At 38.2% G+C, this 19,057-nt stretch overlaps 1 protein-coding gene and 1 long non-coding RNA gene across 3 annotated transcripts in view; one reads left to right on the top strand and one right to left on the bottom strand.

Moving 5' to 3' along the window:
• The first annotated feature begins 505 nt into the window (after window positions 1-505).
• On the top strand, window positions 506-18,520 carry LOC132362336 (uncharacterized). The gene is made up of 4 exons (XR_009502337.1): window positions 506-753; window positions 1,315-1,510; window positions 2,746-2,829; window positions 17,664-18,520. It is a non-coding gene; the product is annotated as an uncharacterized LOC132362336 (long non-coding RNA).
• JMY (junction mediating and regulatory protein, p53 cofactor) overlaps window positions 8,855-19,057 on the bottom strand; it is a 72,212-nt gene continuing 62,009 nt past the window's right edge. For both annotated transcript variants that reach the window (XM_059916628.1, XM_059916629.1), the window contains exons 10-11: window positions 17,819-18,126; window positions 8,855-13,664 (exon numbers count right to left, since the gene is read on the bottom strand). In XM_059916628.1, the coding sequence (XP_059772611.1) occupies window positions 17,822-18,126 (305 nt within the window). In that variant the 3' untranslated portion in view covers window positions 8,855-13,664; window positions 17,819-17,821. The remainder of the gene's footprint in view (window positions 13,665-17,818; window positions 18,127-19,057) is intronic.

Below are 19,057 nucleotides of genomic sequence, written 5' to 3'. Positions count from 1 at the left end.
GCAGCCACTGCCAGGGAGTAAATTAGGCCTTTCTGGAAGCTCCACTACCACCCAGTCTAATATGGCTTTAATTTCCAAACTACAGTTTGGCAGTTTGGCAACCTCCTCTTCTTGCATCTGACCCCTTGGCGCCTGGGCAGGCATGGGGTTTCACGGGGCCGAGACGTCCCCTCGGGGGTCGTGAGGTTGCTTCCCAGTGGTATCTGGATGGCACTTGCCAGCTGGTGCTGGTGCAGGGGAGACAAAGATGATAGCGGTGTAACTTAGCATGGCCTTGGCCCTTTGGTTGGCCGGTGCACTGGTAACATGTTTTGCTCTTCCCGCAGACTCTGCAGAAGGTCTGTTGTAGAGTTTGGTAGAATGACTAGGACAGTAACTTCTGGAAGAAGACTTCGGATTGTTGGAATCACCCCAAGCCGAAGAAGCAACATCGGCGGCCCCTGCTTCTGTGAGGGGGCTCCTGGATCACCAAGCGACGGCACGTCCTGGGGGTGTCGGCAGTGCTGGGGCCCACCCTTCCTCGTGGTGGTGTTTCCTGGGTCACTCTGTCTTGTCCTGAGGGCCATGCTGTGCCGTGGCTGCGGGACACACCTTTCCTGTGTGGGCACCGTGGGTGGGCGGGTCTGACCCTGTACCCAGTGCCTCCCGCCACTGAGCACCGTGAGGGACAGGCCCCCTCACACTGCCGACACCTGTGCGTCCACGAGGGCATCTGTCAGCGCTGAATTCCTTGTTGAGCAAGTGGATAATAAGGTACTGGCCTTAATGGTTTAATCAAACCAGTGTAGCAGTGACACAAGAAATCATTGAAAAACTGTGGGAGAAGAGCTGAAACTTTCTCTAGAAAGTTCATTATTGACCAGAATAGATTATATAATCTACATACAATCATGGAGAATTGAGATGGGTACTTGAAAAAAGAAAAACAACGAAGAAAACATATTCTCCCCACCTCCTCTAATACTTTGAATTTAAATCATTCCCATCATTGAGGTCAAAGGTGTTTGGGCCACCTGAAGTACAGAATTAATTTTCTTCTCCATTTTCTATTGATTTATTAATTATAAATGTAGTCTTTTGTTTACCTAAGAGACAGGAATACAATTGCTATTTCAAGTCACTTTTACTTTCTATTTACTATTTTTTTTTATCAGCACACAAGCATGTTCTAGTGTCTCTTACCTTTAAAAAAAAAAATCCACCCTTAATCCTTAGAGCTATCAGTTGATTTCTCCCCTCTTCACTGAAAAACTTCTGAAAGAATTGTGGGCTCATGAATTATCTCCATTTCTTATCTTTCCATTTGTTCTTCAGACTTCTCCACTCTGGCTTCTGCCCACACTGCTCTGCCAAAAGTGCTCTCTCCAAGGTAACCAGTAACCTCTATGTCGTCCTTTCTGGGGAGCATTTCTGAGTCCTCATCTTCCTGGAATGCTCCTTGGAGGACCATCTGAGAATCCTTCTACTGCACACGGAAGAAAAACCAACTCAAACTGTGGCAAACAAAGCAGTAGGTTTATAGTATGGTTTCTTTAATAATTTTCTCCCCTCCGCTTCTCCCTTCTTTCTGGCATTAATCAGATATTAGATTAGCTGAATCGATCCTCTATCTTTTCTATCTCCTTAGCTGTTTATTCAGCTCTAAGTGTTCCTCGCCTATCTTTTAAACCTTGTATTGCATGTGTAATGTCAGCTGTCAGAGTTTTTGTTTCTCAGTGTCATCCCTCGTTCTCAGATGGTTCCTTTTTATTGCAACACATTCTTGTTTCATGGATGTAGTATTTTGCCTTACTTTTCTGACAAAATTAATTTTAATTTTTCCTACTACTTCCTGAATTGTCTGTTTTCTGAGTTACCTTGTTTGTTTTGGTCTCTGTCTATTGTGTGGGGACTTTCCGAAAATGTGTGTGACTCAAAGCAGTCTGTTCATATTCTACAGGGAGACCCTGGGAGCTCTAGGGGACCAAGAGGGCAGAGCTGGTGGACTGGTGGCTTTGGGGGTAGGTTGATTGGGTGGGAGGCCAGCTTTGTCATTTGATAATCTCCATCTCTCCTCACACCCAAATATTAACATGTGCTGGTCTTTTCTCTGGGGTGATTTAGTTTCTCCGGAAAGGGATCTTCCAGACTCCTCTGGGAGGGTATAGATGCCTAGCTGAGAGCCATCTCAGAACCAGGCAGGAGGAGGAGGCCAGGGGCCTTGTGATTCTGAAGGTAGATTGTAACTCGATCCTACAGTGTTCAGCATTACCTCTGCCCGCCTCTTGGACTGCTATTTGAGTCTAGATCTTCCCTGGCTCAGTTTATCCAGGGAATGAACTTCTAGACTCTTGCTGTGGGAAAGGAGGGTCTGGAAGGTGGGAGGAGGGAAGGTCTCTTGCTCCTGTTTGAGACTCCCACCACTCTCCTTCTTTTCACCTGATACCTCCTCCCCACCTTTCACAGAACACAGCGCCCCCCCAGTGGTGCCACACCCCTCAGGACTCGGCCGGCCCCTCAAGTGTCTCACTGCACACTCTCAGGTCAGCTCCCTCCACTCACTTAAGCCATTTACCTCCCATACATCATCTTTCAAAGGCTGGACATTTTTTGTCCATAATTTTCTCCTCTTTTGTTCTTTATTCCTTTACTGTCATGTTAGGGCTTTAGGAGGGAGTATCAATAAAGGCATGTTTCAAGCCACCATATTTAACTGGAAGTATGTTGGCATTCTTTATAACTTCGGATTATATTTTGATTCTTTAGGTCTGCCTTTCCACAGAAAGTCAAAATAGAAATTCTGACTTTTTCAGCTACACCCAGTTCTTTCTACAAAGAGTAAACATGAAGGTAAGGATTTTTGTTGTTAATTTAAAATGTTGCCTGTTACGTAATATTCATTTTGTGTCATGTAAGTAAAATTATGTTCTATTGAAGAAGGAAATCTATATGGTTATTGCTGCTTTTTCAAATTATCCAGGAGCATCTATTCTACTCTCAGATGTCCTTGCTGCTAAGTTACTCAAATCTTTGTAGTTCTTTGTGAAGGATTTTGGTATCAGATCTTCCGAGTAATAATAGCTAACATTCATATATGTGCCAGGCACTCTTCTGTGCACTCATTTAACCCATACAACAACCATATGAAGATGATATCATTATTTGTCTCTCCCTTTGGAACACAAAACTGAAGCACAGAGAGTAATCTGTCCAAATTCACATGGCTAGTGTCTCAAGAGTCCTTGCTCTTCACCACTATGCCATGCTCTGTTGCAAAATCTTTTTCTTCTATCTGATGAAATTTCTAAAGATTTTCCCACCTACTTCCCCAGAGGAAACTTACAATATTAAAACACCTAGAGATAGAGTTTAAAACACACACACATGCATACACACACAGAGCCAATTAAAGGAAGCTGTGTAGACCGGAAGTCTGAGATGAGTTGGTTTTTCCATTGGAGCACTAAATTTGGCTCTGATTTACTGTCAACTAATTTTAAAAAGTGAAATGTTAGATTATATGGTTCTCATTGTTTTGTAGAGCAAGCATGCACATTATTTTGCAGAGAAAAAAGTTTTTGGCAACTGAATTCTAGAAGTAATTTCTAGAATGCTAATAAAAGAACTCTAGGGTTTTTTAAAAGCTTTTTATTGGAAATGTAATACATAATCAGAAAAATACAAAAACATAAACACATAGCTTACTGAATTATTATAAAGTGAACCCCCATCTCACCACTACCCTGGTGAGGAAAGAAAAGCTTAGCCCCACAGAAGCCCTCTGTATGCTCCTTTCTGGTCATGAAGCTCTGCTCTCCCCAAACGTACCATTATCGTGACTTTTGTGCCAATCATCTTTTTTTCTTTCTTTTAGTTTTACCACCTAAATAATATCCTAAACACTATAGTTTTGCGTATTTTTTTTAAAACTTTGACTGGAATCATGTATTAGATATTTTTGCTTTTTGCTCAACTTTATGTCAGTCAAATTCATCCAAATTATTTTGTGTAGCTGTGTTCATTTTTATTCTATAGTACTCCATTGTCTAACTATACCACATTTTAGGGATATACTACAATTGTCCATTCATCAGCTGATGGACCCTTGGGTTGTTTGGTTGTTGGCTATTAGGAAGAATGCTGCTATAAGCATTCTTGCATATGTCGTCTGATTCAAGGATACACATACTTCAACTGGGTCATTGGGTGACCATATTTTCCTTATGTCTCTTCCCATAATGTTCCATCTATACATGTCTATATCCAAATTTCCCCATTTCATAAACATACCAGTCATAGTGGAACACAGCCCACCCTAATGACCTTATTTTAACTTGATTATCTCTGTAAAGACCCTATCTCCAAAAAAGGACACATACTGAGGGTCAGGACTTCAACATATGAATTTTGAGGGACACAACGAAGTTGGCCATACTAAAACAAGGAACAATTCTAGAAAGAGGACAGTTTGTGCATAGGCCCTAAGGTAAGAGAGAGATTATACACAATGCTAGAGCTCAGTAAGCCATGAGGCTGATAGGAAGGGCCAGATCACATTCAGCCTTATAGTCCATAGGAAGGAGATTCAGATTTTATTCTAAGTGTGATGGAAAGTAACTGGAGGGTCTTATGCAGTGGAGAGACATGATCTCACCACTTTTGAGTGGAGGATAAGTTGGAAGGAGACAAGAGTGGCAGTGAAAGATCAGTTAGGAGGCTACTGCAGTATCCTACTTGAGAAATGAATGTGGTCTGGACCAGTGTAGGGGTTAGGGACAGAGAAAGCAGTGGATGTATGCCAGGTGTAAAATGGAGTTAGGGTTGATAGGACTCGTTGGATATGGAGGATGAGGGTGAGAAGGGCAGCAAGGATAACTTCCAGGTTCCGAATTCCAGAACTGGATGAATTAAAAAAAGAAAGAAAGAAAGAAAAGATAAAACTGAGAAGGATTGGGTCCAGGTTTTAATAGAGTAGGAGTCAAGGGAACCATTTTGGACATGTTATACTTGAAATTGCATGAAGCATCCAAATGAAGAGATCACGGGGCAGCTGAATACATACAGATCCAGTGTCCTGAGAAGAGGTATAGGCCAGATAAAATTGGGAATCATTATGACACAAATGTCATTTAGAACCATGGGGAAAGGTGAGACTAAGAAGATAGAGAAAAGGGTTATGAAGAAAGTCTAGAAATATTGCTTATAGTGCAGTGAAAGAATTGCTGGAGTTGGGGAGATAATATTCTACGTATTACCTTCTGATGATTCACCTTAATGCAATACCAAAGCTTAGATAACGTTAGAGAAACTCATAATTGAAATGTAAAAACCTTTCAGCAAGTTCTGGGTCACAGTGAATTTATTGTTGCATCTTCTGATGGTTGTTGGAAGAGTTAACCTTCTGTTTCAAAAACCTGGCCCTGACCCACACACTTGCCCGGATAGGCCATCCTATTTCAGACAAGAGGTGGGTCACAAACTGGCCTGTAGGTAAGACCAGAGAATTTTTAAATTGAGATTTGAGCCACTGGAACACTTGAACTTTTACGTAAAGAAGATTCCAGAGGTTTGGGTCTTTAAGCATGAAAAAGATCATTTTGCCCTAAAACATTTATGGGATGTTTTTGCCAACTGGACTACTTCCACCATAGAGCCATAGTGTGGCTTTTGCATAATGTAATTTTGAATAAGATTATATTGCAAAATGCCCATGTTGGCTACTTTCCCTCATCTCACTCCTCTCCCAAGTCAATAATGTTACTTTACTGTTCTAGCTTAAATATATATTTACACACTGTAGAATATCTGCAAAATAAAATAATTCAGAGTAGTGCTTATTCTAACTCTTTCATTAAGAAGTTTTAGGAATAACTGATTGATTCCTGCTAGACTTCATTTTCTTTCCATTGGAAAATGGTTACAAACAACCTAAGGTTTCTTTGAGGTTTGCCAATCTATCATCTTCAATTACACAAAACATCTGTCAGTGGAGGAAGTTCAATGCCCTTGGGGATGAGTAACTTTTTAATTGTTCTTGGTGGTAAACTATTCTGACAGAAATTGGCCAGTGGCTTTAGTTGCTTAAGGCTTTTCCTCAAAAACCATTATCATACTCATAGACTTGCTATAACTTGATAAAAGGACTTTTAAATATTATTTCAATATAAAAGGCCTCCAGATAACCACAGAGATAGACTAAGACATTTATTCAGGGTTGAAACAACTCAACCTGGCTGCAGTCACCGGGAATTTTCTAGCTCTAGAAGCACATGAATACAGATAAGCTGCTGAGGCTAAGAGAACACCCCAGCATCTGAAATTCTTGAGACATCACTGGAAGTGAGATAAATAATGGTCTAGGAGTTTTTATGTGGGGATATATATGTCCCCATGACTCTCCCTGCAGGAACTACGATCTGGGGAACAAAGTTCCTAAATCCACAGAGCATAATAGCACTATGTTACACCTAAAGCACTTCAAAGGAATCTGCTATATAACTCATTCATGTCTTAAAATAAGTTGCCTCTTAAGAGATTTGAACTTAATAGCTTTTTTTGGACTGACTTTACTTGAATATTATTTGAAGTCGCCATCTTGATGTCTTTGATACTCTTTGTTTTTATTCTTCTTGAAAATGTTTAGTGATCAAGTGTTTCTCTAGCACATCTCAACATAGGAGACTCAGGCCTAGTTTTAGCCTAGAATGAAGTGCTCTTCTCCAGACCATCTGAAGCGCCACTTGCACCTTACAGGGTTAGGGTTAAGAGGAAGTTGAAGATGCTGTGGGAGATAATTGCGTGGGGCAGTGTTTAAAGCAAAGCTCCCTGCCACTCAGTAGTTGTCACCCCAGACACGTTTAATATCTAACCCTTTTCTTGTGCCTCATTTGAATTGTGAAGATTAAATCAGATTCTGTGATTCTTCCTTTCATGTCTTGTTTTCCTTTCAATGTTCTGATTAAGAATGTTGACAGACAAGGAGGGCCAGACACATACTGCCTATGTGCTTTCCAAATGAACATACTTGACGGAATTTAGATTATGATGAGGTCTAAGAACAGCATTTTAGAAACGTGCAGGTGGAAAGGCATGAGCTGAGCATGAAAATGCAGATACTAGAGGTAGACTTAGGAGACCAAAGTTGGCCCACAGAACGCCTTGTGGCATCGGTGCACGATTTTCTTAACCAGCATGGAGCCAGGAAGCCAGGACTCTACCGCAAGGCCTGGCCATCGGAATTGGTGACAGGGAAGAAAGATGCGTAATGTCCTAAGTATTATGAAACCCTCCACAGCAACAGGAACAGCAGGTGGAAGAGGCAGGAATGAGGGAAAGTAGGAAGTGAATGTGATTAGAGGACGGACCCGCTTGAACTCTGTAGAAGAATTAATGGGTCAGCAGTCTGTCAGAGGTTAAGCTGACAAATAGTTGAGTTCAGAGAACGAGATGAGAGCACAAAACTGGTGAGCTCCTGGGAACAAGCAAGATTATTAGTAGAGAGATCTGGAGAATATGTTAGCAGTGAGGAAGAACTAAGTTTCTGGTGAGCAACAAAGTTGTGGGTCTCTGTGGGAAAGGTATCCACTTGGCACTGGGACAGAGCGCTTGGGAAACGTGCTTAAACTTCAGTAACTAACAGAATGCGATGGTATTCTGGTGGGTTTGCACCAAAGAACTTTAAACCTCTTCCACACAGACTCCTGTAGCAAAAAAATGAAGTTTCAACCAGTTTACAGAGCTCAGCAAGGTCAGGATGAACGACGGAATCACAAAGGACTAAGGAATTCCACAGGGCCTAGATTTCCAGGAGAGGTTTTCTCCTGTCTTGGTAAGTCACCCAGTAAGCCCATTCCAAACCAGCCACAGCATGATTTTCACAAGGGTGGACTAGGGTGTACTGTGTTGAGAGCTGAATTAATGTATTAACTAACTCATTTTGAGGCAGAAGGTGATTCTATCAGTTTGGCTAAAGCACTTCTATTAAGTCCATTCTCTAAACTCTCACAGAAAAACTACCTAGTAATCAAAGCCCTCTGTTTAGTTTCAGATATATTTATGGAGGGAATACATGGAAGAAAGGCCCTTCCTTGGGAGAAATGTCTCCCTTAATCTCCCCCAATTTAGATGATCACAAATTGACTGCTAAAATGAAAGGCATTTAAGGACCTTCCAACTTTGGAGGTCAACATTTCTAAACCATATTTTGTTACCAACAGTGGTCGGGAAGAGGCAGAAGTACAGGGGTGGAGAGTCTGAATCCTGTTCATCATGTTGTAACAAATGCACAACTTGCTATGCTCCTTCTTATTAGAAATGAAGTGACATTATATACCACCATTGCTATTTTAAACAAACAAAATGAGCTTAACTCAATAAATATCTTTTATTAAAGAAAAAAAGGAATATTGTTAAGCACCAAAACTGTATGTTGTTATATTGCATGTACAAGAAGAGAAAGGTGATTGCAATACTTAGTGTACAAGTACTTTGAAGTCGTGGGTGTAAAAAACATGAAATACAAAGCGATACAATAATTACAATGCAGAAAGTTGCACTAAAGAGCAAAAGGCAACAGTCAAAACCATTATTGGAGATTTCACAGTATTGCTTTAAATGCTTGCTTAGTTTTTTTTCTTTGTACTTTTAATACTTTAGAATGTTAACTGAGCATATTTAAGTACTGTAAATTTGCAAGAGTTGTCACTTACAATACATTTTGCACACTGTCCATTTAGTGTAACGGTGTTAAAGCCATCCTGAAAAGCCAAGCACAGTGTGCTAGTGTTTTGCTTAATATTGCACAAAGCTAGTAAGTGGTGAATTGGTTTGCCATTAAAATTTTCATTTAACCAGAAAAGCTAAAAGAACATATCAGTTTCATTCACCCTAATGGGCTTTTATTCATGCAAAAGGATCTGTAGCCTTCGATTTTTCATAAATTATATATTATGGTTTCACACTTTGCAAGACATATAGTACAATAAGAAATTCAATGGAACAGTGGGGATTCTGTCCAAGTCGAAGAAGTCAGAAGTCACTTGCATGGGTTGTACTGTCTACCCTTCTTTGGTCACAAATGAAGGGAAAATGTCATCTTGTGATTACGAAGAATTCTTAAAACCAATATAATTAGTACTCGGAAAAGCTGGAATAACCTGTTGCACTCTTTGATAGTTAACCATAGAACATGCAAATTAAAGAAAAAAAAACTTCCCTTGTTAAAATTGAACTCTTTAACCAACACCCACACCTTTTTAGTATATACATCTCAAATCACTTACCACAGACTTTCCTTAACTCACCAGTTGGAGCCTCTCTTAGTCATACCTGACCAAAAAACCCAAAACTTTCTCTTAACCCTCAAAATAAATGACTGCTTTGAGATTCAGCATAACATTGATAAAATATTTAATATATCAGCCTCAGAAGTATTTTCTGTACATGCACCTTACAGTGGCATAATAAATGTGTCTGGAGAAGGGGAGAGACACATGAATTTGGATTTCCACCAATTAAGTCCCTCAGATACCAAGCTGAACATTTACTGTGGGTAAAACAGAAAATTTTAGAATGAACATATCTTTGAAATAATTCAATGGGCAAACATTTATAACAGACTGACAGACAGACACACACACACACACACACACACACGGAATCCAGACTCCCTTTTGCTTTTAAAAATCCTTTACATAGATGATAGTTTAGGCAATAATATAAACTCATTTTGTAGGAAAAACTTTTAAATTAGACTATATTTATAGGATAAAAAATACCATTGCTTCATTTTACAAAGCAATTAAGCAGAGACTTTAATGTGCTTTAAATAAAGAGCACTTTGCAGCAAAGTTCAGAAATAACTACTGAATTGTTCAGTAGCACTAAATGAATGCAACATGCTCCAATAGTAAGGTGCTTCTACTTTCTTACCTCTCTTCCATCTAAAAATCAATCTTGTGGTCAATCCTCTAACACTAAGCATAGTTGTTCTTCCATGCTAAGCAATAAATGGGAAATAAAATCTATTTAAAATGCACATTTAATTTTATATTATTTAAATTCAGTGCAAGAGTTAGGTAAAACTTGTTCAGGTTTCTGCTTTCACTATCAAATGGATGCATGTTAACAATGCATCTGCCACAGTTTTTAAATGTTTTACAGCTGTTCAAAAAGACTTTTTACAAATAACCTGGTATAAGTATATGAAATTTCAACTCCCTGATAAGGCCTTTAGGGACCCATTAGCACTTTACAGGTTGGTATCTGATGTTAAGTACATAATAATTAACTTATAAAGGTTAAAAAAACAAGCTTGTATTTAGTGAAAGAAAAGCTTTCCTTATGCACACACGCAATGAACGTAATTTAAAAATGGAGTCTTAGGAAATGTATAAATTTAAATTGTATTAATTGTATACTGGTCCCATTCCGAACAGAGAGGGTACTGCCCATTGATTTTTGTCCCACTGATACAAGAGTTTTAATTCTTAGTGTCTGCTATGGCCAAAGTATGCTTTACAATCTAACACATCACATTTTATGACATAGAGACATCATGCCACATGTTAACAAATATTGCTACATAGTTCAGCTTCGTAGAAACAAGGCTCCCCCCACCCCCATTATACAGAGTAGAAAATTTTCTGTGGGTTCGCATAATGAGAAAAGCCCCCATATTCTCACTGTGGAAATACTACACCTGATCAACTGTTACAGCTGTGCATTTTATAGAACTGTCTCAGTTCCACAATGAAGAACTAAAGAATGATTGTTTTTACACTGCTCACAAACTCAATAAGCCTATAAAATATACATGAAGTGAGCAATTCTCATCTTTTAAAATTCCTCTTTAGCCAGGTATTTCCTCCTCAGACTGCTACCCTACAGTACCACCAGGATTTTAAATCATTAGGAATACCTTTTCTATACAGGCCACATTGATTATATATACATAATTTTAGTTGTATTAGTAGAAGAAATATTCAAAATTGACATTCAAGTGAGCAGTAACATTAACCACCAAACATCCAAGTCATCATCTACTTGTTTCCCTATTTTAAGTATACTGCAGTTGAGACGAGATTGGTAAATTAACTTCTAAATTGATTCAGCATAAGCAAGCAGCTGTTTGTAGATTCTTGATACAGAAATGATACATTAACAGAAATATAACTGTCAAGTATTTTAAACCATATAAGTAGTACAGGCAAATTTGGAACTGGAAACATGATCATATATAAGTACCATCATAACAATATATACAAATTTTATACTAAGGACAAAGATGCTCATTTTATTAGGGGCAAGGATAAGAAGGAAACCATGCTTATACAATTTTTGTTGGGCTCTGAAACTGCTTTTTAATTATCATGTAGATTCAACTGGACACATGGACTGTAGTTATCTGAAATTCTAATATTTGTGAGAACTCCAAAGGTTGATGACCTATAGTAACATGTAATTTTGTGGAAGGAGGAACCTGAATCCAGAGGAAGGGAAGTGGATGTGTTGGAGAGAAAGTTGCTACCAGAGAATGAGCACAGGGGTTGCTAGTGAGGCTCTACAAGTGTGAGGACAACCTTCAAGGAGTGCTGTGGTGGGGTACGCTTCCAGCTGTGGATGCACTCCTGAAGGATTCATGCAGATCTGAACACCCTGCATTCTTTGCTAGAGACTTATTACAACATGGCTCAGCAAAACAGATTATAGGACCCTTTAAAAGTGAGCATTGTCTCTTAATGGAATCCCGGCTGCAACACTAAGTGGGTAGCAATTTCCTCTAGACATATTAAGGTTCCAGTGCTTCTGCTGTCAATAATGACATAAGATCCTCCTATATTTTTCTAAATGTCAGTAAATGAAACAAAACTGAAAAAACCGTTATGAACAAGCATCCAAAGGCATAAAATCGATACATGATTTAAGATTTGCAAATTTGCTTTAAAAATTTTTTCAAATATATCAATCAAATCAATCATTCTTTAGGTTAAAAGGCATGTTTCAATGCATTACTGAAGGTGTGTTACAAAAATCTACAACCCATCCCCACTGTAATCAGGGGATTGACATTAACTTTATATTAGATCTGTATTTCTAATATTCTCAGACAAGGTGTAAGAATGATGCTAGAATAAAGCCAATATATTGTGAAAATGCTCATATTCTCATCAATAAACATAGTCAACATTTAAGCAGATTTTGTTTTATATAACCTGTTGCCAGAAAATTTTCTCCATAATTATTTCAAAGGAAGTAACATTTTCAAGTAACAAAGGTGCGAGCATTTTTTTCCTTCAGGATCACTAATTCAGATACATTTGAGGGCTTTTACTTCAGGACTGCTTTCTGGGTCTAGGCCAGAGAACTGCCTCATAAGAAATAAAGTTCATTTTGGTATGTCAGCCATTCATATAATGGTCAAGACCTGTCTTACACAGAATTACACTCTACAGAGTACTGTAAACTGGGTCCAACATATCTACCTTCATTCAAGCCCACAACAGTCCTGCTGAGAATTAGTATCGGCTCCATGCATTCTTCAGGACTCCATTACAGCAAAATCAGCACCTAGAGCTACATACGTATGTTTAAGAATTTAGTGACGATAACAAAGGCTGTCTCCCAAAATTCAACTCCAAGCATGTGAAGATAGTGAAATGCCAGCCAAAGAGGCTTTTCTGCCTGTCTACTTTCTGTACATTTGTAGAGCATGTTTTTTATTTTTTCCATTGTGGAGCATAAAAATAAAAACAAATGGTGCATGTTAAAAAAGACTTAAGATCTGCATTCCTACTATTGAATCCTGATTTTTGATTCTCAATAGGAAAGTCATGTTGAGTTATAGTAATCAAGCAATAGTTCAAACAAAAAGACTAAAAATAATTTGAAATATCAAATTACAAAGTATTGCTTCTCATAAACAATGCTGCACATAAAATTCAAACTATTATAAATTCACAGTTATGAAGGGCTATTTAAAAGCATGGAAATTTTTACTCTGAAACCTTACAAATTGTAAGTGTGTGGGCTTCTAAAAATAGGCCATGTTAAATGCATCACGTTGTGGTAAACACATTTATAGGTGTATCTCCATGGTTATGTATCTTTTCAGATGTTGTAGAACATCTTTATGAAAATTCCTTTGGAGATGAGTAATGTGGGAATTATCAGTGCATTTCCATCTGATTTCTTCCAATTCCTGCCCTATAGCTATCATGATTAGCTTCTTTTTCAGAATGTCACACTATTTAAGCTGATATGGAAGAAGCTCTGTATTTTGGGCAGACGACTATTCAGTGCACTGAACGATGGATTTCAAAGGAATCTCAACGCAGCTCACAGTAGATCTGTCAACCCAGTGTTCTTCCAACTCATAGCGACCCCTAGCTTTACTGGCCACTACAAGGATGTAAATGGGTAGACAGGTGGGGAAGGTGCTTAAAAAACAGGAATCTTCACAAGGCCTTTTCTCCGTTGCAGTCAGGAACACTGCACATCTAAAACTCATGTTAACCACCATCTGTTGGGATGACTGGAAAAGTGGTAACTTGCCGATTGTGCTTCCCTTTTCACACCACTGAGCCAATACACTTTGGATCTAATGGAATCCAATTGTGGAACCACGTTTACAATTTTGTAAGAGCCGATGTTCAACTGTAGGTATTTTTTTCGTTCTGTTGAGTCACCTGTTTACAAACAAAAGTAATACTGTATGTTAAAAAGGACAGCCTATTAAAGACAGTATGTATATATATTCCCTCACACCTTTCACAAAATCCGGTATGAACACTGATGGTTTTTTCTTTCAAATGACCTTTCTATATAGATGTTATATAAAAAAATCTTACAAAAGGATATGTTTGTATTCTTAAAAAAAAATTAAAACAAAATTTGAACATGGATTTTGATTTTGATCACTGTTAAAAAGTCATATGTCAAGATGACTATAGTTAACACTGCTGTGTGACATACAGGAAAGTAGCTAAGAGAGTAAATCCTAAAGAGTTCTCATCACAGGAAAATGTTTTTTTTCTCCTTTTTCTTTCTTTTCTTTAAGATGGATGTTGGCTGAACCTACTGTGGTAATCATTTCACAATATATGTAAATCAAACCATCATGCTGTACGCCTTAAACTTATACAGTGATGTATGCCAATTATTCTCAATAAAGCTGGGGAAAAGAGTTTTTTAAAAAGGTTGTACGTTAGATTCACTTTCACTTTTCTTCCTTTTACTCTTAACATTTTATGTCAAAACTATACACTAAAAAGATAAATACAATCTAAAATCTTTGCCTCAAAACTGCCAGTATAATAAGAACTATCAAATGGCAAGTTTAAAATACACCAGAGAGAGTTGTCATTATAATTGAGATTTAGAGGACAGAGCTAGTACTGTCTTTAAATGGATGATTTTACGAGGACTTTGTAAAATTCAAAATAGTTGTGTTCGAGATCCATGCACTGACCCACAGCACAGGAGAAACATATATATGGCCTACTTGTCAGATAAAAGCTGACATGTGGCTTTTGAGCACTTGAAATATGTCCAGCGTGACTGAGAAACTGATTTGAATTGGACTTAAATTAAAATCTAAAACTTTGTAAAAAATACTTTTCCATTAAGCACAACTTGGTTGTTTTGGTACGACTATTCAATTTAACCAATGAATACTTGGCATCCAAATTGAGATGGTGCTACTAGTTAAGTGTAAAATACTCACTGGATTTTGAAGACTCAGTACCCAAAAAAAAAAAAAAAAAGTAAACTACAATGTGGAATTTGATATTGACAAGATACTCTTTTGGATATATCATTTAGTAAAATATTACTAGAATCAATTTCACCCATCACTTTTAACTTTTTTAATGTGGCTCACATTATATTTCTGTTGGACACCATCATTATAGTTACTTATGAGTTTAAGAAGGACCCCACAGGAAACAAGTTAGAAATAATAAAAAGCCTATACAATTACATATATTTCCTTATGTTTAGAAATCCCCTTCAAAGACACTATTACCTACGGCTGGTCTGAGATGAGTTTTTAGAGGAGGATGAGGCTGAACATGTCCAGGACCTTCAGTTTTTATTTCATGAAGTTTTAAGAAATTAGTTCTTCAAAAACAAGTATGTAATTACATTAATTATTTTGAATCTATAAGAAAGAAACCAACTAATAGGAAATACAAATTACACCCTTTTTAGCCATCTGTAGAAAAGTGTCTAAAAGTTCAGAGCCTTTAAAAATGACTTCCTAGGGACTTCCCTGGTGGTTCAGTGGTTAAGACTCCACGCTCCCAGTGCAGGGGGCCCGGGCTCAACCCCTGGTCAGGGAACTAGATCCCGCATGCCACAACTAAGAGCCTGCATGCCACAGCTAAAAAGATCCCGCATGCCGCAACTAAGACCCAGCACAGACCAATAAATAAATAAATAAATAAATAAATAAATAAATAAATAAATAAATAAAATATTAAAAAAAGAAAAAAAAAGACTCCCTAAGACCACACACAGGCAGTGATAGATAGCTCTTTATCAATGGCTGCTCAGCTGGCAGGGATCACAACTAGTCTGGTTTGCTTCTGGTGTAGGATACATTTAGTCTTCAGTGACTTTGCCACTATCCCAGTGCATGCATTTTCTGGCAGTATTTCATTGTTCCTCTCAACATTATACTACATACACCAGCCATGAACAATCAGCCAAAAAAAGGGAAGGTTTTAGGCAATTTTCAGAGTGGTATTCATTATGGACATATTCTTAACACCTGACATAAGGTTAAATTAGCAGCCAAAAGCTATAAATAACATCCCAGCTACTTGAATATATGAAATGCATGCTTATGTGAAGGTCCAGCACTGGGATTACCTAATCAGTGCCAACATGGTAGTTTTTGGCATAGGTTTAGGGGTTTACTGAGAAGCTACATGCTGAAGGGGACAAGGCAAGAGGTAGCAAGCACTGTGAAGTGGGACACAATCTACAGTCATCCAGTGTGGGAAAGAGTCCCAGTCAGGCACACCTGAGTCTCTAGACACACTCACACACTTGAGTGGACACATTTACATTCCTCTACAAAGCATGGTGTACATATGTACAAGCACAAATAGTTTGAAATTATTTGGGGATCCAAAAACAGTAAGTGACCGATAATTAAGGCCTCTACGACTAACAGGAAAAAAGGGTGCCAACAGTCCCAAGACCCATGGCCATGGCAGACAGTGTTACTATCAAATGTTGGTTAGAGCACATTAAAGTTAACACCCAACCACTTATCAAGATTTTTCATGCTTTCTGTTAAGCTACAGTGCAGATGCTGGTGGGGAGGGGTGGAGTTGGGGAGTGTGGAATCGGCACATTTTCCTGATGGACCCATGCCCAAAAGGGTAAAATCTGCTTTTAGTAATATTCTGATATATCCAAAATAGTATCTTCCAACATTTAATCAATATTTTAAAAACTAATGACACAGTTTCTGGGTTTTGTTTTATCTTTTTGTAATAAGTCTTTAAAATCCAGATGTATGCCTACATATAGTTCTACTCAGTTCTACTCTTTCAGAATCTTTGGGAGTGAAGGCCATGAATATGCATTTTTAATAAGCTCCCCCTGGTAGTTCTTAAGATCAGGCACAGTGATTCTTCCTTTACCTACTCCCACCTACTTCCCCCTTTAGTAAAGCCCATAGATACATATTCCATCAAGAGAGCATAATGAGGGCTTCCCTGGTGGCGCAGTGGTTGAGAATCTGCCTGCCAATGCAGGGGACACGGGTTCGAGCCCTGGTCCGGGAAGATCCCACATGCCGTGGAGCAACTAAGCCCGTGAGCCACAACTACTGAGCCTGCACGTCTGGACCCTGTGCTCCGCAACAAGAGAGGCTGCGATAGTGAGAGGCCCGCGCACCGCGATGAAGAGTGGCCCCCGCTTCCCGCAACTAGAGAAAGCCCTGGCACAGAAACGAAGACCCCACACAGCCATAAATAAATACATAAATAAATAAATAATTCCCACTTAAAAAAAAAAAAAAAGAAAGAGCATAATGATTAGTAGAATATATTTGCATACTTTATATTCTGCACAAATAATATTTCAGTTATGGTCATCAGCAATTCGATATACTATTTGATTTATAGCATGTGTTATCTTTACCAATTCTATGTATTTAGCATAATTTGTGCCACATAACTATATAAATTAGCTTATTAAAGCGTAGTGGGGGACAACTCTGTATTACCTTGGGAGAATGCCAAATGTGTACCAATTCCCACAGGGGACTCAATAAGATATGTATATTATGTCAGCTGCCATTTTATATATGTCAGCTGCCATTTTATCTAGACAATGCAGTAATTACAATAAGCCCTAAATGATAAACTTTAAAGGCTTAGAAAGCTAAATAATCTGACAATGCAATGACTTTTCTAGATTCCCTTGTGGGCAGCTAACAAAGCATCAAAATTCAATATGCATAACAGTTTGCAACTGAAATACCTAAGTTAGAAAAAGCCTTTTCTGTTTTTTTGAAGCTAGAATAAGGTTGTCACTTTACTAGAATAAGACTATCCTTTTTACTTGGGATATAGCTTGTACTGAAGAAATTTTTAATGAGCAGGATATAAAAAAACACAGCATTTACCCAGGAACATCTCTGTAAAGTACTTTTTTTGTTATGTTTCCAGAAACTACAGAAGTAAAACCTGAAGTTATGATCCAGGCTATAACTGAGCTGTATAATAAATAATGAACCTCAGATTCAATGAAATATAACAGACCTCATCATCCAATACAAAAGCTGTATTACTGAACACTACTGAAGAAAAGTAAGACCATTTACTTGTTAGTTTTCCCAGTCTGTGCAAGGCAAAGCCTCCTCTTCATCCTCTGACTCAGGGGATGCTTCTTTGATTCTTCTAAGAGCTTCATGGATGCTCCGTGTTAGAGGGTCCGTGTCGGGCAGAAGCGTGAAGGATTCTCTCAAGACTTCCTTCTGTACCTTCTTCAATTTTACCCCCTTCCTTATTTGTGCCAAGATATTATTATCATCTTCATCAGGAAAAGGAGGCAGAGTTCGCTGTTCAACCTTTCTCAGATGAAAACTACCACGCTTCAAGGAAGCCAGCACCTCATCCATGGGTGAGCTCACTTTAGAAAATGAAAGAGAACAACTATGATTGCACTTAAGAGTCAGGAACTGTGTAACCTCCAGACTTTAGGACTGTGATAGCCCAGGATGCTAAAAACACATCTACAGAAGGGACCATGAAGCATGGACAGAACATGCCAGAACACAGGGGATACTAATTATGCTTGTTTAAAAAAAAAAAAAAAATTCCAAGACCCAAATTCCATGTCAGGCATTACTGGTATTCCTATCATTTCCCATGTGAGAGAAGTGAGCAGACTGGGGGCTGGGGGGTGATCTTTAGTATTATTATGGGTGAGACTCCTAAAGAGTTTCCATAATGCAAAAGTCCAATCTAAATTCAGACAGTGACTGGACTGCACATTTAATTTTAAAAAATTAAATTCTGATTCATTATGGTGACTGTGTGTGTGTGTGTTTTTCTTTAATAACTGCTTTACATATGAAATTCCACTTGGGCTATGGTAAGAAATATTTTATAGGATGGTCTCTCAGATTAAATTGTAATATACAAATAAAATGTTCTCTCTGTGAATGCTAAAGCTCCTAAGGGCCAAATTTATTTGCTGTTTCAAAAAAATCTTTATTAAGGCATATCTGACATGCAATAAATTATACATATTACTCCCTATTCTTCTTTGCTTCTTTATACAAGATATGCCAGGGTCCTCAATAAATATGTAGCCAAATGTTACATGGTTTTGCCAATGTTCTCCTGACCAGATAGCTTCCCTTTTCTTGTATTTCTGAGATTTAAAATCATATTCTAACACAAAAGGAGCCACCTAATACATGTTACCAAATAGATCAAGTCAAAAGATATAATTTAAAAAGCATCCCTAAGAGCGCAAGCAGGTCCATATTTGTGTCTGTACACATTTGCAAACATGTGTTGGTAAGAATTCTGCCATGCTGAGACCCTGAAAACCT

Source organism: Balaenoptera ricei, chromosome 3 (assembly GCF_028023285.1).
Source record: "Balaenoptera ricei isolate mBalRic1 chromosome 3, mBalRic1.hap2, whole genome shotgun sequence".
Taxonomy (NCBI): Eukaryota; Metazoa; Chordata; class Mammalia; order Artiodactyla; family Balaenopteridae; genus Balaenoptera; species Balaenoptera ricei.
The sequence above is the reverse complement of the archived record's forward strand: the minus strand, read 5'-3'. Positions and strand labels throughout refer to the sequence as shown.